This window comes from Varanus komodoensis, unplaced genomic scaffold (assembly GCF_004798865.1).
Source record: "Varanus komodoensis strain SLA01 unplaced genomic scaffold, ASM479886v1 scaffold26, whole genome shotgun sequence".
Classification (NCBI taxonomy): domain Eukaryota; kingdom Metazoa; phylum Chordata; class Lepidosauria; order Squamata; family Varanidae; genus Varanus; species Varanus komodoensis.
In genome coordinates this window covers 12,296,579-12,315,995 of record NW_025335684.1, presented here as the reverse complement: position 1 = coordinate 12,315,995, position 19,417 = coordinate 12,296,579, and the positions used below count along the sequence as shown (strand labels likewise).

General features: G+C 51.8%; 1 protein-coding gene across 1 annotated transcript in view; it reads left to right on the top strand.

Annotated features, from left to right (window-relative positions):
• The window catches only part of NTN3 (netrin 3), an 89,640-nt gene that overhangs the window by 20,596 nt on the left and 49,627 nt on the right, over positions 1 to 19,417 (top strand). The window contains exon 2 of the mRNA XM_044433548.1: positions 5,043 to 5,231. Within this exon, the coding sequence (XP_044289483.1) occupies positions 5,043 to 5,231 (189 nt within the window). The remainder of the gene's footprint in view (positions 1 to 5,042; positions 5,232 to 19,417) is intronic.

Here is a 19,417-nt window from a genome sequence, read left to right as displayed (position 1 = left end):
ACCATAAATAAATAGAATTCAATAAAACAATATAAATTAACAATATAAATTAAGTTGCCCTGGCCAAAGAATAAAATGATAAATAATATTAACAATTAAAATCACATTTGAATAAAAAGGTCTTCTCCTGGCACCGAAAAACAAATAACGATGGCACCAGGCGGACCTCTCTGGGGAGAGCATTCCATAGGTGGGGCGCCACCACAGAGAAAGCCCTCCTCCGAGTACCCACCCTCCTAATTTCTTTCACAGAGGGTTCCCGGAGAAGGGCCTCTCAAGGGGCGGCCGGGCATATATGGATGTAAGCGCTCCTTCAGGTAATCAGGACCCAGGCCGTTTAGGGCTTTATAGGTCATCACCAACACCTTGAATTGGGCCTGGACTTCAGTGGGAAGCCAGTGAACCTGACGGAGGACTGGGGTCATGTGAACATAACGCCCAGTCCCCGTCAACAGCCTGGCAGCTCTATTTTGAACCAACTGAAGTATCCGGACCACCTTCAAGGGCAGCCCCACGTAGAGCGCGTTACAGAAGTCAAGTTGGGAAGTCACCAACGCGTGTGTCACTGTCGCCAGGCAGTCGTTCTCCAGGTAGGGGCACAGCTGATGGATCTGCCGAAGCTGAAAGAAAGCGCTCCTCGCCACCGCTGTCACCTGAGCTTCCAGTGAAAGCTCTGGGTCAAGGAGCACTCCCAAGCTGTGGACCTTGTCCCTAAGAGGGAGTGCAACCCCGTTCAGGACTAGGTTCAATTCACCCTCCCGGAAGCCCGATCCGCCAACCAACAGGACCTCCGTCTTGTCTGGATTGAGCTTCAGTTTATTGGCCCTCATCCAGCCCATTACCTCGGCCAGGCACCCGTTCAGCACAGCCACTGCCTCACCTGGATTGGTTGAGAAAGAGAGGTAGAGCTGGGTATCATCAGCGTACTGATGATTCCGCAGCCCACACCTCCTGATGACCTTTCCCAGCGGTTTCATGTAGATGTTAAATAGCAAGGGGGACAAAATGGATCCCTGCGGTACTCCATGGCATAGCTGCCATGGCACAGAGCCATAGTCCCCCAGCACCACCTTCTGGAATCAACCATTGAGATAGGAGCGGAACCACTGCAAAGCAGTGCCTCCGACCCCCAATCCCGCTAGTCTATCCAGAAGGATACCATGGTCAATGGTATCAAAAGCCGCTGAGAGGTCCAGGAGAACCAACAGGGACGCACTTCCCCTGCACAGGTCATCATACAGGGCGACCAAGGCAGATTCAGTACCGTACCCAGGTCTGAAGCCGGACTGAAATGGGTCCAGATAATCAGTTTCATCCAAGAGTGCTTGGAGTTGTCCCGCCACCACCCGCTCCAACACCTTGCCCAGAAATGGGATGTTGGCCACTGGTCTATAATTAGTGGCCATCTCTGGATCCAGTGACACTTTCTTCAGGACCGGTCAGACTACCGCCTCCTTTAAAGGGGCAGGTACCCGACCCTCCCTCAGAGAAGCATTAACTACTTCCAAGATCCAGATCCCAATCCCGTGCTTGGCATTGTTTATTAACCAAGATGGGCAAGGGTCCAATAGGCAAGTGGTGGGACGTACTCATCCAAGCACCTTGTCCACATCATCAGGCCGCAATAACTGAAATTCATCTATTAATTTTGGACCAGACGGCGACATTGGTATCTCCCCAGAAGCCTCTGAATCACTAGTAGAATCTAGCTCGTGACGAATCTGAGCGATTTTCTCCCTGAAATGTTTGGCAAAGTTGTCACAGCGGGCCCTCAAGGGTGGAACCAGATCTTTCTTAGGGCCAGGACAGACCAGCCCTTGTACCACCGGAAAAAGCTCCGCCGGATGGCATTTTGAGGAGGCAATGGAAACGGAGAAGAATTTCTTTTTCGCCGCCCTCACCACCACAGCATAGGCCCGATAGTGAGCTCTCAAGTGTGTTCGGTCAGATTCATCCCGTGATCTCCTCCACCTATGCTCTAGCCGTCTCCCAGCCTGCTTCATCGCCCGCAATTCAGGTGTATACCAGGGGGAAGAGTAGGCTCTGCCCGGCAGGAGAGGACACTTAGGAGTAATCGTGTCACTAGACACGATCGTGTCAATGGGGGGTCATTTCCCCATTCCATAGTTCGACCAGAACATCGACAGGAGCACCAGCCTTGTCAATCGGAAATTCTCCAGGGCCTTCAGGAATCCATCCGGATCCATCCGGCTCCGGGGGCAGACCAACACAATCGGGTCCGCACCCTTACAGAGGGAAAAGCCACTCTTGAGCTCAAACCTCACGAGGAAGTGATCTGATCATGACAGGGGAGTCAGACATAAATTCCTCACCCTCAGATCCCCTCTTCCTGCCCCGTCGAGAAAACCAGGTCCAGAGTGTGTCCGCATTCATGGGTCGGGCCAATGACATGTTGAGACAGCCCCATGGCCGTCATGGAGGCCATGAAGTCCTGAGCCGCCCCGGTCAGGACAGTCTCGGCATGGAGATTGAAGTCCCCCAGGACCAACATCCTGGGAGTCCTCAACACCAGGTCCGAGACGGTCTCCGTCAGCTCAGGCAGGGAGACTGTTGGGCAGAAGTGTGCACGGTACACCAGCAGAATCCCCAATCAGATCAGTATAGGTCACTCGGACCACCCATTCCTCCAGTTTGGCTTCTGGGGCTAATCAGAGGGGGCAAGGGACCACGAGCTCAGGGGGAGCGGAAGCCCAGGGCATGGCTTTAGCAGCATTCCTCTGCCACCTGGGCCTCCTCTGCCCCGACTGCTCCGTAACCTCCCTCAATAGCTCAGGCGGTGAGTGACAGAAGACTCTTCCTGCTCACCCCACAGCCCAGTCCAAGGCAGTGGTCTTTGCATGGGCACTGGGAAAGGGCTTCTGGATGCAATGGGCTGTCTGGAAGGAACTGGGAGCCAACAGGAGTGGGAGACTTGTTTTTCCCAGGTTCTTTGGGGACCTCCGTTATGGTGTCAAGTAAGCCAGTGGCCATAATAATTGAATCTGGGGCTCAATGGAGGCTTTTAAAAAGTGTTATTTAATGTTTAAATGCTCAGCATTTCTATATCTCATCCCCTTATGACCTGCTGAAAAAAGAGGAAATGTGTCTTCCAAAGAGGGGACAAAGTAGATTGCTGATCTGCATAATATTTGCCTGTGCCAATTCATAGTTATGGATGCAATTATAAGAATATTTATTTATTTATTTATTTTTCGATTTATATCCTGCCTTTTTCCTACAAAGGGCTCAAGGCAGCTTACACCATTCCCCTCCTCCATCTTATCCCCACAACAACAACCCTGTGAGGTAGGTTGGGCTGAGAGGCTGTGACTGGCCCAAAGTCACCCAGTTGGCTCCATGGCCGAGTGGGGACTCGAACCCAGATCGTCTGAGTCCCAGTCCCGTGCTCTTCACCACTACACCACACTGGCTCTCCATAATACTTATTTATAATAATACTTATTATTCAGTCGTTAATACAGTGAATCTCACCATCATGTGAAAGGCTGTGCCCCGGTGAGCTGATAGCTCTTGTTCAATTTGCTGTCCAGGTGATTACTTCAAATAGCGGATGGTTCACCATATAATAGACACGTGGCCACCCTAGACCCCAAAACATGCCCAGGAGTCTGAAGTGGTCCAGTCCAAGGAGGCCAGTTCAGCGTCCCATTTGTGCAGGTCTAACTCAGGCTGCCTGTTTTCCAGGAGCGGCGCGACATGTCTTCCTTCCTTCATTTTTTAGTCAGCCAGGATGGCTCGGCGGGATGAGGAGGGTTCCTGCCAGGGAAATCAGCTTCGCGAGTAATTGACAGGCGGGCCCAACTCAGGCACCATGGCCAAAGCCTGGCCTGGGTGTCGGGGCTTTCCTTTCGCTTCATGTCTTCATTCCTTCTCGCCTGCTCACGCTGTCCGGTTCCCTCTCCCGCTTCTTGGCTGATGATAAGCATTGTTCGCTCTGGCAGCCCAGCTGGGCAAGCGGCAGCTACTGCCTGGGAGCTGGAGCCCAGAGCAGGCTTCCGGCGCTGGTTTGGGCATGTTGTCATCTGCAGTAAGCGTGGCTCGTTCGAATCAAATGCCATGGCTAACTGAGGCCAGAAACTGGGGGACGCAGTGATGTCAGGAATAACCCATGTTTTGGCTGTGCCCCATCTGAACTAGGACTGGCTGGGAAATTCCTTGGGTTCACATTTTAATGCATGACTTGCTCCTTTGGCTCCTCCTGGGTCCAAACATGTACCCAAACAGAACTTTCAGTCTGCAATTGAATTGGCAGTGTGTTTTGCAAAACATGCCAAAAATGGCACTCTGCAAGATGGTCGCCTTTAGCAAAATGCACGTGGAGAAATGCATGGGCTTTAGTCAAGGGGTGCATGTATACACAATGGCATACACTTGAAAAAGGCACACATCCTTCAAAATGGGGGCAAAGATACGCACACATTCCTGTGCGGCAGTAAAAAGGAACAGGGATGGAACGAATCCAGCGCTGGAAAACTAAGCATCTGGATGTGTCTGATCGGAAGAAATTCCTTCACCCCTAATTGGGAGCGGGCAACTGACAATCCAACAGTGAACCACAAAGCCTTTTGTGTCTTGGTGGCCTGTGCTTTGGAAACGGCCTCACACATTTATAGCCAGGATCTTGTGGCCAGCCCCAGGTTGCTGAGGGTCACTGGGCCGGGGCCCCCGCTGGCTCCTCCCTCAGGAGCCTCTGTCATCTCTGTCATCATGGCTACCTCTTGCTTTCTGGACAAGCAGCCAGGGAGGAAAGAGGCCAGCGTCTCCTCCTCTGAGGAGACCTCTGGGGAGGCCTTGGCCAGGCCAGCGGCAGGGGAGCAAGCAGGGCGCCTCTCCAGGGCGGAGAGGAGGGACGAGTGCAGGAGGCGCTTGTCCATGGGAAGGCGCTGCCCTTGGGGCCTTGGCTGAGGGACTGCGCCCATCCTTGCCATCGGCCCCGCCGGGCAGACGGGCGGGCGAGCGAGTGAGCGAGCGCGTGGCCATCTCTGCAACCCTCCTCCTCTTTGTCCCCCTCTTCCTTGCAGCCTGCAACTGCAACCTGCACGCCCGCCGCTGCCGGTTCAACATGGAGCTGTACAAACTCTCGGGGCGGAAGAGCGGCGGCGTCTGCCTCAACTGCCGCCACAACACCGCGGGCCGGCACTGCCACTACTGCAAGGAGGGCTTCTACCGCGACATGAGCAAGTCCATCACGGACCGCAAGGCCTGCAAAGGTAAGGGCAGGGGGCCCGCCGGGTCCCCGTCCGGCGCCCGCGTCGGGCAGCCTGGGCACGTGGCTCTCCCAGCTGGACTGTCACCGGGCTTCCACACGGGGGCGCCTCCGGCGGTGGCCCGGGCGCTGCGGCTGGGGTGGAAAGCCGCTGCCCCTGTGACCACATGGGCCGTGACACGCCAGCAGCTCGGAGCCGCTCGGGAGCGTCAGTGCTGGTGGCCAGTGAGCTGCTGGGTCCAATTTTGACATTTCGATTTGGAACGTGTAATCTGGTTGCAATTCACCCAGAGAACATTGGTAATTGGGCAGATTAGAAATGTAATGAATCAACAAACAGCATTCCAACTGTTAGGGTACTTGAAGGATTGTTTTCCATAACAGTGACTCTTCTGGAATTTAAGATCAGCCAAGGAGGCTTAGCCTGATGATGCCTTGGAGGGATGTGGTCTGTGGAGCTGCAAGACGAAGCAGGGTGTTGTTGGTGGTTGCACTCAGGGGGAGGCTGCCTTCTGGAAAGAGTCAGCCGCCCCCCACTTCCACCCACTGCTGTCATTTAGGTGCATGTTAAAGACCTACCTATTTGTTCTGCCTCTTTGGGAAATGCCTTGTAATTCCATTCACTGATCGAATGGCTGGCTCTCTGTATTTTATGGACTGGGTTCAGACAATGCAATAACCCCTATTCACAGGCTGAGTATGGGTCGAATGTGAGCTGTTGATGAAACATGGGTTATCATGTGGTCTGAACCCAACCAAGATAAACCATGAAGAGCAACCCTACCAACAAGCCTTGGGTTCTCATCATGATTAACCAAGCAGGTCTTGTAGGTGCAGCTGAATTCAGACAATGCAACAACCCATGTTTCGACAACCCATGGTTTAGCAAGAGCCCACAGTCAACCCATATTCACCCCCAGAGTATGGGCTCTCATGGTGCCTGAACCCAGGCACAGGTGGCGTGTGCGTAGCTCAGGGGTGGAGCCCACACCTTGCTTGCGGAAGTTCCCTGTCATCTCCAGAGATGAGGAGAATCGCAGGAAATGGGGCAGAGGCCTGGGAAAGCCACTGCTCATTAAAATAGACCAGGGGAGGGAACCAGAGTGCCTCTGAGCATGTACTGCCCCAGGAATTCCTTTTCAGAAGTAGAACTCGACTGTTCATAGTTTGCTCAACCTGGAGGGAATGGAATTGCTCCATGTGGCATCTGAGTGGTGAAAACAAGGTTTGGAGCTATGTAAAAATACAGGCTCAAATCATGTTTGCATCAATAAAATTCAATACATTCTAAAGAGAGAGCAGGAGTTGGTGGTGTGGTGGTTCGAGCCTGTGGCTGGGTCTTGGGAGGCCTGGCTTTGAATCCCTCCCCAGCCATGAAGTTCACTGGGTGACTTTGGGCTGGTCACTGGCCTAGCCTACCTCACAGGGCTGTTGTGAAGCCAGTGTGGGAAGATCAGGTAACCCCCTTTGAATCCCCTGCAAGTTCAAAAAAGGCTGGGATATTTATTTATTTAAAGTTTTTATATGCTGTCCCCTTGCTACACAGCCTCCGGACGGCTCGCAAAAGTAACCATTTATATCCAAAAAGGATATAAATGTCGTATCAGTAGTAAAAACAGGGGAAGCAGTGGGCTCACAGTCCTATCTCACAAAAATCCACGCCTGGTTTTCCCTGTCCCTCCATACTTCCTTCCATTTAGCAAAATTTAGATGGTGGGGGTACAGTGAGAAGCTTCCCTTTGCAGAACTGCTGTGGAACGCTCGCCGTTGGAAACCTTTGGCAGTCTACCGTTCATCATGCAGAGATCTGCCTGTAGATACCGATCCCCCTTCTGCCCAGCCTGAATGCCACACAGGGTGGACGGGGCCCGATGAGAGAGCTTGCAATGTCTGAGGCTTAACCTGTGAGTGGAGCAGCAACTGCCAGCCAGCGCAATCCCAGCTCCCAGACGCCATGCGCTCTGTTGCTCCCCGACAAACACCCGGACGGAGGTGGGCTCAGCATGGCCCATGTGGCCCTTGTCCCAGACATCGCCCAAGTGGAATCGAAGGGTTGGAAGGGACTTTGGAGATCCTCCAGCTGAAGGTCCCCAACCTCAGACCTGCATGCACAGAGACAGTTCCTCCTCCTCCTTCACTGGCTCTTTGGAAACCTTCAACAGGAACTGGGCAAGCTTAGCCAGCATGAGCTTCCTCATGGAGGCCATTGCGTTCCCCACGGTGGCCCAAGGCCAAAACCTTGACACACAAATGGATGGAACTTCTCATTTAAGCACATGTTCTATATATACGTAAGATATTGGTTCATTAATTTAAAACAATCTCAAGCCTCCTTTAAAGGGGAAACCCTCCCAAAATGGCCTTCATAAAATAAGCATATCAAATATTAAAAACTAATAACATAGGAACAGCTATTACAGATAAAACCAGCAGTTCAGAAATACAGTTCAGAAAAGCCCAATGAGCATGTGTCTTTCTGGAAAGACTGCCAGGAGTATGAGCTTTACAAACTCCCAATGGAGGCTCATTCCAGAGGTTTGGAGCCACTACCAAAAAGGCTCTCTCCTTGGTGATAAGAAGGCATCTGCTCACGACCTTAGAATGCACCAGGCTGTTTCAAGTAAAGGCAGAAATCATTTACATTTGTAAAAGTTGAAGCCAGCACTTTAAATTGGACTCAGAAACAGGCGGGCACCTGGGGCAGTGGCTGCAGTGTCCATGTGACACAACCCATTCATATTTGGCTGGCTGTGCTGTGCATCATCTTCAGTTCCCAAACGGTCTTAAAGCCAGCCCCCCGTGAGACACGTTACAGCGGACCAGCCTGGATGGTACCAGGGCATGAGGACCAGCTGTTTCCCTCTTTCCAGAGCCATCGGTCTCCCTGCCCATCACACATCCGTCTTGTGAGGGTTGAGTATCGGCTGGCTTGCCTTTGCCCTTCCTCAATTGCCTCCGGACACTGGTTCCAGAGCTGAATGGCCTTCTGTGGGTCTTTCGGTGGAGATGAGCTATACGGCCAAGGGCCACCGTGCTCAGGCCTGGTTGGGAATCATGTCCCTTGCCCAGAGGAAGGAGTGTGATCAAACCCTCACCAAGCAGACCAACTACATCATGACTGCCCTGGCTGCTCAGAAAGGATTGGCTAAAGTCCACCGATTTGTGTCACACTGGCAGTGTTAAGGAATTTATCCCATTATTTTTATTATTATGGAAGGCCGCTGGCCAGGATCATGCACCCAAACCCTAACCCTGAATGAACCCAGTCAGTACCTGGGGTGTGCGTGTGCATATTCTAGTTTAATTAATTTCTGAGTCGCCATGTGAGTTTATAACCAAAGGCGAAGAAGAGGTGCTTCCTAGCTTGGCAGTGCTCTCAGGCAAGAAACCATTGCTCTGTCAGCACTGAATAATTCATGCCCACGTCATGGTTTATTTCTACTGATCTGGAGTCTGGATTTAAATGAGCAGCTGGCTCCAGGGTTTACCTACAGAATAACTTCTCCTTGGGTTAATGTGTACCCAGAGCAATTACTTTCCCTCCTTCATGCAGGCTTCCCACCACCCTGTTTCAAAATATATTTCTTCACCGCACCATTGCGGGAACAACTCTCTGAGGGCGTGTCCAAAAGGAGCTTTAAAATATTCATTAAATATTTAAAATATTCATTTGTTACAAGGAGCCCTGGGCAGAGTAGATGTGTGTCGTCCTCTCCGGTTGATCTTCACAACAGCCCTGTGAGCTAGGTTAGACCTTCATCAGGGGCCGCCTGCAAGCCCCCCAGGGAGCAGGGACTAGAACCGGACTAGAACCGGGCCTCCCTAGTCCCAGTCTAGCACTCTGACCACTGCACCAGCTGGTAGCTCTCTGTGCTGTTGCCTGCGCTCAGACCAGGTGCAAATCAGCAGCCTGGGCGAGCCCTGTGCAAGGGCTGCCTTCCGTCCGTGCCAGGCAGTGACGCGCATTTCTAAAAGCGGGTTCACACGTTGTATGCTCAGTTGGCATGTGTCGCGGGAAAAGGCCCTTTGCTGAATCAGACCTGGCATCTGCCCAGGCCGCATTCTGTTTGCCCCACAGCCTGGGGGAGAAGGACAGGCAGGAGAGGGTGCGGGAACAAAGCCCCCCACTTGTGCCCAGCAGCGACCGGCCGGCGCACAGGGGCACCCCCCTCCTGCAGCACCAGGAGCCACTGGCCGCCCTCCAGGGTCCTCCTGCCCCCTTTCTCGAGTTGTCCAGGTTGGTGGCCAATCTGCATCTTGAGTTGTGAGCGTCATAGTTCAGCCATGTGCCAGGTGAAGAAGCATTTGCCTTTCTCTGTCCTGAATCTTCCCTCCTTCAGTTTCATGGAATAACCTTGAGTTCCATCATTCTGGGGTCCGCTTTTGGTTCCTTTTCTCCGTGCCATCATAATTTTATGCACCTCGGTCATACCTGCCTTTACTTGCTTTTGCTTTGGTAAGTGAAACAGTTCCGGACTTCGTTGTCCCAGCCCCTGGATCTTTTTGGTTGCCCTTTTGTGCACCATTTCCAGCTCTGCAATGTTCCCTACACACACACACACACACCACTGCACACACACTTTAAGATGCGGTGCCCCGAAAGTACATGCTAATTTTGCATGTATAAATATCTCAAGTTTACCAATAGTCAAAGCAGCTGAATGGAAATATTCAAGGTGGGGAGGGGGCAAAGCTCAGCCATGGTGCGATCCTGCAAGAGCTGACTCAGGAGTAACTCCCTTGCACTCAGTAGGGCTCCTTCCCTACACGGTCTGCTTAGGGCTGCAGCTGTGGTTTAAATGCTATATCCAAACAAATTCAATACCTAACTTGGAGATTATTTTTATTGGGATACTTGCAAATATTTTTAAGATGTGACAACTCAGTAGCATACACTTCTCTGACATTATTTTCATTTTGAAGAGAAGGAAAAAAATGAAGGCACCGAAAACTGTTAACATCCCCTTTTAGGTGATGTTATGTAGGAGAGCTACATAAATATGTACACGTCCTATGAATCGTCTTCTGCAAAATATTAATCGCAACTGGAATTTTAGCTTTGATTGGTAGTGTGTATATTCTAGTGGCCCAATTGCTTTTATTATGTGTTCATTCATTATGTTATTAATTAATTTTATGAATCAAAGCATCTCCGAAAATAGTATTTTTCCACAGCAAAATATAGCAGCAGCCTCAGTAACGATTTTCTGGAAAATTTAATTTTCCACCCAACATTCTTGCTGTCAGAGCCAGGGCCATGGGCAGCTGGACAGGGAACCAGACTCGGGGCACATGTTCCCCAGCCCGGGGACCTGACCTGGCCAGGAGCCTCGGCTGTCTCAGGCTGGCCTTTGCATGCTGTTGCTCAGCCGGGGAAAGGCTCCTGCTTCTCGGGGGGCTCAGTGTCCTGCTTTATGTAAGGCAGTCCTCAACCTGCAGAGCTGACTAGTACAAGTCGGGTTTAACTATTCAGAACCATAAGAAGAGACAGTCCAAGGGCCTTGATGTTGTCTTTATTCATTGAGAACCAGTGTGGTCTAGTGGTTAGAGTACGGGGCTGAGACTCCAGGTTCTAGCCCCCACTCAGCCATCAGTTTTACTGGATAACTTTGGGCCAGTCACTGACTCTCAGCCTGACCTCCCTCCCAGGCTTGTTGTTCTGTGGATGAGCTTCATGGCTAAGTGGGGACAAGAACCCGGATGTCCAGACGCCAGTGCTGCACTCTTCACCATCAAACCACACAAGTTCTCCAGCACACGTCAAACTGGAGCTGCTTTGAAACTTCCAAACACTTGCTTGACTCTGGAGTGGGCGTTACCTGTGGCAAAAGAAGGGGCAAAATGCACCATCTGCATTTTAAGGGGGTGGATTTGGAGGCAGGGATAGGAAGCTTTCTGGAGCTCTTGAAGTGCCTTGCCTTTGCCAGCTCAGCTGCCATTTTTAATCCCCCACAAGGCCCAATATGACCTGGTCACCCACTCCTCTCACTCTGGATTTCTGCTGGGGAAAAGGGTGTTCTCTCTAATGGCAACACGAAGTTGGCCACCTCAGCTGCCCTTCGAGTGGCGTGTGCTACCCATGTGCTGGTCAGTCGCATTCATGTGCTGAACATACCTGTCTTGGCGCCTTACAGTGGAACCCTAGGCAGCAGTAAATCTGAGACCAGTGATACTTACTTGTGAGGGAGTGAGCGTAGGATTGTGTAGATGGGTTTTCTCCGCTCTTAGTCCTGCTTAGAGTATGTTCATTGCAATTCAATGAGTTAAGACTAAACTACCATTAATTTCAATGGGTAGACTGCAGTGGAACGAACCTTGGAGAAAATCCTCAGGAGACAGTCCTGGGTATGCTTAGCTGCGAGAAAACATCCTTCAGCTCCCAGCATCACCCAGCCAGCCATGTTGGCTGGAAAATGCTGAGAGCTGTGACCATTTTCCCTGTCTAGATATGCACAGGATTGAGGACTGGGCCCTTAACATCTCGTTCTCAAGGCAGGCTCAGAGGTGTTGGCGAAAGATCATGCTTCTCTAATAATGCTCCACGAGAGGTGGTTGAGGCCCCATCGGTGCGGGTGTTCAAGGACAGGCTGGACGTCCACATGGTGGGCCTGTCGTGAGCGGAGCCGGCTGGTGCCGGAGGTCAGACTAGATGGTTCAGGAGGCCCCTTCTGACTCGCTCTGCTTCTGTGTTTCTATGTTTCTTATCTGAGTGAAACCATCCATGGTATTCTGCTGTGCTGATCACTAATTCCCAGCCAGGATTAAGAGAGCTGGCAGGGTCTAATTCTACTGCAATGCTCCATGCTTTCCCTGTTCTTCAGCCTTGATTTCCATGCCAGAGCGGAATGGTAACTAGAAACATCTGTGCTCTGGCCTGTTCCTCAGCCTCAGGTTCCTTTCATCCAGTCTGCCCAGCCACCCGAAGATCATACTCGTTGCTTCCCAGGTTCGCCAACGCCACAGCTCCCCGAATCTTCTGGTTCTCATCATGCACACTCCCAGCAGTGCAATCCTATACATGCCGGACCCAGTGGGATTCACTCCAGGCTAAGCATGTATAGGGCTCAGCATGTATGTTACTGAGGCAGAAATCTGACTGAATGCAATCGGAATCAATCAGTTAATTCAATAAGCTAATTCTCTCTTAGGATTACCATCCAGAGTTCAATTCTGTGCATTGCCATTAACCCTCAATTAATTGAGATGAATTTTTTTGTTGTTTTTGGCTAAGGGGTGGTATAGAAATCAAATAAAGGAATAAATAAATGTGACTCAAGTTCCATGGCAGACTGGCCTCTTCTGAGTCACACACTCTTGCACACTCTTTCCTACTTTCCATAATTTACCTGGCCAAGATGGTGGTAGGATCACCACTTACACGCATCGGCAAAGATGACCCAACGGACACGTATTTGCATGGGTATACCTGCCAACCAGTAAATAATATCCATAATTTCAAGAGGCAAGAACACATTCCACCATAACCGAGAAGAAGACTCTGCCCAGGTGACATGCGTGTTTGATCTGTCTGCTGCCCAGGTGCTAAATGTGACTCGGTGGCCTCACGATCCCCCTGGCCTCTCTCTTCTGCGGTTTCTTTATCTCTGGATTATACTTGTCCTGGACAAAGCTCTTCCTGCAGAGGCTGCTTTCGTGTAGAGGAGATGGAACCTCGTCCCCACCTGTGCGCACAGAGCTTGTGAGGTGCTGCTGCACACCTGTTCAGCGATTCTAGTTTTGCTGGATGGTTTCTGGGAAGAGACTGAGAAAGGACCGCCTTGGGCATGTGCTCTGCTAGGACCAGGGCCTGGCTGGTCCCCCGAGTGTCTGCAGCGCCGGGCACTCCTCCGTGGGCATGAGCGGGAACAGCTGGGAAGCAAGCATGCATTACAGCTGCCGGCCCTGGAGACTGGCAGAAAAGACCCTTTTGCACGGCTGCTCCTTGCCACAGCAGTGCAAGCCGTCCACGTCACTCGCTGTGCTGGGACTCCTTGCCGCTCCATGCATGTTCCTGCCCTCCTCTGAGTAGACCCTGCCCTGCTCCACCTGCTCCTGTTCTGTCCCTGCTATTCACTCTCCTGTCCTCACGGTAGTAACTCACCTTGGAATTCATTCTCTCTCTCTCTCTCTCTCTCTCTCTCTCTCTCTCTCTCTCTCTCTCTGCATTAAGTTGGTCTGCTCCTTTCCACTGACTGGGCTTCTAGCCTCTGACCCCTTGGCCAAGGCCTGGACTCTGGCTTGAGCTCTTGTCCTGGAGCCAACACTCCGCCCATCCCCACTGCCACCCACGGCCCGGTCCTCACACGCTCCTTCTCCTCTTTTGAGCCAGACCAAATCGTAGGCTCCCTGCAAGATTAAACCCTAACATGTGTTTCCTCTACCAGATGCAGTGACATATTTAAGACAAGTTTAAATTGATTCAGTGCAAGTTTTCTCTGGTGTGGTTAGAAAGGGTTTTGTGAAAGGAAATTTAGAAAGCCCAGCCCTGCCTTGAGACCCCTTGCGGCGCTCTCCCTGCGGATAATCCCCGTGAGATTTACCACCTAAATAAGACATGAAGTATGTTTAAGGTTGCCACTTGCACATTATTGAAAAAGCAGAAATACTTCACCGAAAGAAGGTGCAGCTTTGCATACTTCCCATACGCTAGTTGCATAGCTATAGATGTGACTTTAGAAATACTGGCTATAGTTTAGATTAGAATCCAAAGCACCTCCCCACAACGGGGAAGATGGCGACTGGATGACTCACGTATGCCTGTGCAGCCTGGTTTCCTGGTCCCACCTGTACGTGGCCTTGCCCCCCCCCCCCCTTTCCTGCAGTTCTTGATCTTGAAATCGGATATGAAAGAGGCACGTGTCCACCCTGTGCTCTAATACACGTCTTTTCTGACCTATCCAACAAGGATGGTTGGCGATAGGATATGGAACTAGGCGGCTAGCTGGAATCTCCCGGTTAAGGCTGCCTTCTTATAGTGAAAGCTGTCCGGGAGAGGAAGATTTGCAGTCGGAATCCAACATCTGGAACATACTGAAATTGCACTTCAAATGGCTTAGATCACTCAAATCAACATTTCTGCAGGGACTGGCTGCACTTTTGCAGGCCTGGTGTGGGTGGGGGAAGCAGTGACGGCTGAAGCTCACATTTTCTATATGCATTTTCAATTCCAGACAGTGTACTTTTCAACCTCCCCCTTCAAAATGTGAATTTTAAATGCCCAACCATGAATGTATACAGAATATTATACCAGCATGAGGGCACTGGAAAGAGGTGTGTGTGTATGTGTGTGTGTGTGGCGGGGGGGGTGCTTTTAATTTATAAGCCTTGGCCACGGCTAGGATTTTGCGGGACAGGAGTGTATGGTGCTGCTGCTTTATTTTTGCAGTAATCCAATCTGGTTTTCATTTATGAATGTTTTGCACCTGGAAGAAATTCTCTGGCAGATCATAACAGTCTGCAGTTGGGCCGCACAATAGGTCAGAAGGAGCTGAGCGCTGCTCTTTGAAGCAGTGGCTTGCGCAGGGTGCGACGGAAAGCCCTTTCCCCTGCCTGATTGCATTACCTAGAAAAATCCAACTCTGCCCAAAGGCATTAGATGGAACATGGATGATGCGGCGACGAGAAACTTCGCAGCTTTAACAAGCACCTCATAAAAGTGGAGGCCGTGGTGGCGGACGGAGTGCGGCGCAGGCCTGTGCCTGTGCCAGGGCCACGAGCGCAAGCCTCCCGGCCAGGTCATTAGGAAATGGAGTGCTAATCATTTTTAATCACCCAGCCAGCCGAGTTGGCAGGGCCCCTTTTCATCTGTGCCTTGCTCCAGCCCCATCCCGTCTCCCCGCAGCTGGAAGGCTTTGCACTTCTGCGAGTGTGATAGGCGGTGATGGGGTTGCCATTTCTGGCATGCGGGTGCTCCTTGGGAGGGTCCCCGTGGCCGTGCTCCCTGACTCCAAGCATGCCGGCCACGCCGTTGTTCTGTATCAGCCGAGCAGTTCTAGCAGTTTTAGTAACACGAATAGGTTCTAATTCCCTGTCCGAGATCAAGCCACTGCAGAACACAACAGGGAACAATACAAATTGGGTCCAGGCAAGATGATACTCGGGGACTGTGGGTAGTTGCTGAAATGTTGTCTGAACCCAGTCAAATGATGATAACAAACGATGGCCAGCAACTCACAGTTCACAACCCAATGGCAAACTATGGGTTCCTTTCATGGGTTGTTTCTGGTTAGCAAGCCATGGCTTGTACATGCAGCTGGGTGCGGATAACATAATAACTCCTCTATAATGTGTCTATTGAGGTGGATAGAAGAAACAGGCATCACTCCAAGCATCTCCTCATGGGCTGAGCAAGGGGTCCCAGTGCCCCCCCTGCAGGCCCGAGGTGGAGGCATGGTCCTTCCGGGCCTCACAGGAGCCGTTCTTCACCCCCGTGCTGTGCATGGCACCGCTAACACAGCAGGGAACTTCTCACAGAGCTTGGGTAACATGGATGAGTCAGAGATGCTTGTCTCCGACTGCAGCTGCTCCGACCATGTTTCAAAGCAGGCAAGCTTCTTAATAGCCTTGTCTTTGGGAACGTTCTGGGCACAGTGAACGCAGTGGATAGGCTGGGCATGCCGTTAGCCCTTCCTGGCACAGCCATGATTCCTTCTCTTCTTGGCCGTCTTGACACCGAGGAGGCATATAACCCATGTCTCAGCAACTGCTCATGCTTCAGCAATGATGCGCGTCGTTGCTGGGAAAATTCATTCCTCCTTCCCAGCTGTTGCTGTGAAAATTGCAGCAGAGTTCAGAGCCAAGGGGTCTTTCTGAGGGCAGTGGAGAATGTCGTCAGCATCCCTGTCGAGCCAGGAGCACGTGAGGCTGCACCGGGGACTCACAGGATCATGGCCGCCACATGAGCTGCAGCTTTGCTGTGGTGCCAGCATTGGCAAGGCAGCCCGTTTTTTCCCTCAGGAGCTGACCATGACTACTACCACAGCTTCTATCATCCCCTCCCAATAGAGGCATTTTGGGTGGGGGTGGTGGAAGTTCCACTCCACTGTTCCAAGAGAGGACCAGGCTGGAGAAGCCTGCTGTGGGGTGACTGGCTAGATCGCTCCAGGGTTTCAGGATGGAGTCTCTCCAAGTCCTGTGCGGAGATGGTGCTGGTCCAGGGAGAAGCTGCAGAGACTCTTTCCTTCCCCTTTGTCCAGAGGAGGGCAACAAGAATGGCCCAGGGTTTGGAAACACTGCCCTGTGAGGAGAGACTGAGGGAACTGGGCATGTTCAGTCTTGAGAAGAGAAGACTGAGGGGGGACATGATATCCCTCCATAAGTACCTCAAAGGCTGTCTCAAAGAGGAAGGTCAAGATCTCTTCTTGCCAGTGCCAGAGTATAGGATGTGGAATAATCAAGTCAAGTTGTGACAACCCAGATTCAGGCTGGTTATCAGAAGTTTCCCCATGGTCAGAGCAATATGACAGTAGAACCAGCTGCCTGGAGAGGTGGTGGGCTCTCCCACACTGGAGACATTCAAGGCAAAACTGGACAGCCATCTGAGTGGGATGGTGTGATCTGGTATCCTGCAACAGCAGGGGGTTGGACTTGATGGCCTTCATGGCCCCTTCTAGCGCTACTATTCCATGATTCTATGACCCTGAGCTTCTTGAGATGCGGGGGTATTTTCAGAAAAGCCAGAGCTCTTTTGGAGCCTGCTTCTGATGGCGCTTCAGGGTGAGAACATGGTGTATCTCTCACTCCCTTTCTAGAAACATTCTCCTTGGGGGAAGACACGCCGTCGTAGGCCAGCTCCTCTGAGCCCTTTGGCTGCGCCAGCTCAGGTGCTGCATCTCCATCACAAAGGGCTGTATCCCCATTCTTTACGAGTGGGTGGATACCCTGAGCCCTTTTCGACCATCAGAAGCACTGGCCATTGCACAGCCCGGCCTTTTGCACCGATGCCCCTCCTTTCAGTTCACCCGGTTTCCTGGAGAGCAGCTGGGAGTGAGAAATAAGTCCTAAATATTGCAACCTAGCACAAAAGTGGCAGGACAGGAGGTGAACTTGTCAGCTTGCGGTTTCTTGAAAAAGCCCTGAGTCATTTCCTCTGTGGGGCTGGGAAGAGATTTGCTGGCCCCTCTGCTGCTGCTGTGAAATTCCCCTTGCCTCCTTTCCCTTCCTAGGCATGTGTGCAAACACAGGCTCTGATCTGTGTGGATGCTTGCCAGAACGGATCCTTTTACGCCGTCCTTTCTCGCCTTCCTTTGTACATCTGGTTTCCATGCATGGGCCAATAGTTCAGTGATGGAGGACAACCTTGCAGTGCTGGCTGTAGGTTTTGGAGGCCCCTTGGGCAAGAGGTCATAAAGGCCCCCTTCCCCCGTGAGGTTGCTTTCTTAGCACCGTTGTCTCCACCTTTCCTGGCTCCTCCTCTCTTTCTCATCATGGCTCCCCCTCGGTTGCTTGATGGGCCGAGAGCCAAGCAGCAAGCGGGCAGTGCCATCTCCAGGTGCTCCTTCTCGCCACCAGGACCATGGTCTGGGCTTGAGCAAGAGGTGGTGGACCAAGCAGGTTGCCACGGTGAAGAGGAGGAGCAAGTCCAGGGGACTTTTGTCAGTGGCCCCTGCTGGGCCGTGGGTCTTTGGGAGATGCCTGCCTATGCCTGCCTTTGACATCAGCCCAACTCCAGGTCCAACTCCAGCTTCAAGGATTTCAGGTATCAGGGTCAAGGAAGAGTTTCCTTGAGATGCTGGAGGAAGAGGGAAAGACAGCAGTGGCAGTCAAAGTGGACTGCTGCCTCCTCCAGAAGAGGTCGCTCACAGTCTAGTGTGACCCTAGATGTTCGGGATGCCAATGTCCTGCCACTACCCCGTGCTGATGGAAGCGGTTACATAAAGCACCTGGAGGAACCCGGCTTGGGCAGGGCGGCCCCAGCGGTTTCCAGAGGACCCACGTGCCTGCCCTAATCCAAGCCTATGGAGCTTCTGGGGAAAAGCAGAACGGTGCGGCCACTGTTTTGATTCCATACTTCTAAGGCTGCATGAGAGTTTTATTTCTGTTCCCAAACCATGTGGATATGTCATGTGCGTGACCCTGAATGTGAGCAGGAGCACTTTTTCGCAAGAAATGTTCACAAATTCCTAAATTTATGCTTGCATTTGAAAAATGTGTGATTTTTGAGAAGTGCATACCTTCAAAGGCACAATTCCTCCCCCAAATAGCATTTGACACCTCTGAACACATGTTCATAAACGTGCACCTTTCCTGCTTGAAAAAGGGGTTGAGACTGAAAGCAGGAATGAGGAAAAAGGGAGTTAGAAGTGGTGCTTGGCACAGTTAGGCAAGCTTGAAAGTCACCAGATCTTCCATCCTTTCCCTTTGCATCTCCAGCCTCTCCATCAGTGCTGGATGTGCTGTTTCTGTCCCGCCCCCCCGCCCCCGCTTTGAGTGCCTGACTAAGCTAAGGGAGAGTTCCTCAGAGTTCCCTATGCTGTGTGTTCAGTGAAAGGGCAGCAGCCTCGCGCACAGAAAGTCTCAGGTCCAGGCTCCAGCACCTCCAGGCAGGGCTAGGAAAGGATCCTTTCCAAAGCCCCGGAGAGCTGCTGCTGGTGGGGCTCACAGTGCTGGGCTAGATGGACCCATGGATTTTCTCAGAACAAGGCGCGGCTCACAATAAATTGTGTTCCATTCACTCTCTGTTTTTTCTCCCTGGGGGTGGTGGCCACAATGGAACGATTTGCTCTCCAGATCCAACAGGATCTAGACAGACTGTGGAAGTGCAGGATGGTGTTCAGTGCAGGTCAGTGCAAAGTCTTGCACTTGGGAATGAAGAACAAGTGCCATAGGTGCAGAATCGGGGACAAGTGGCTGCAGAGTGGCCCTTGTGAAAGTGAACTCCGGGTACTTGTCGACAGCAGGCTGAACATGAACCAGCAGTGTGACACGGCGGTGAAGAGGGCAAACACCTCCCTTGGATGTGTAGCCGGACGTGTGGCTTCCAGGTCGAGTGGCGCTCTGTAAGACTGGTGTGCCCATGACTGGAGTCCTGTGTCCAGTTCTGGGCTCTGCATTATAAGAGAGACATAGCTAGGATAGAATCAGGGTCACAAGGATGGTAGCCAGATTGGTGGCAGGTGTGGGGGTGGATGCCAGACGAGATGAGATTGAGGGAGCTGGGTCTTTTCATCCTGGAGAAGAGGAGACTCAGAG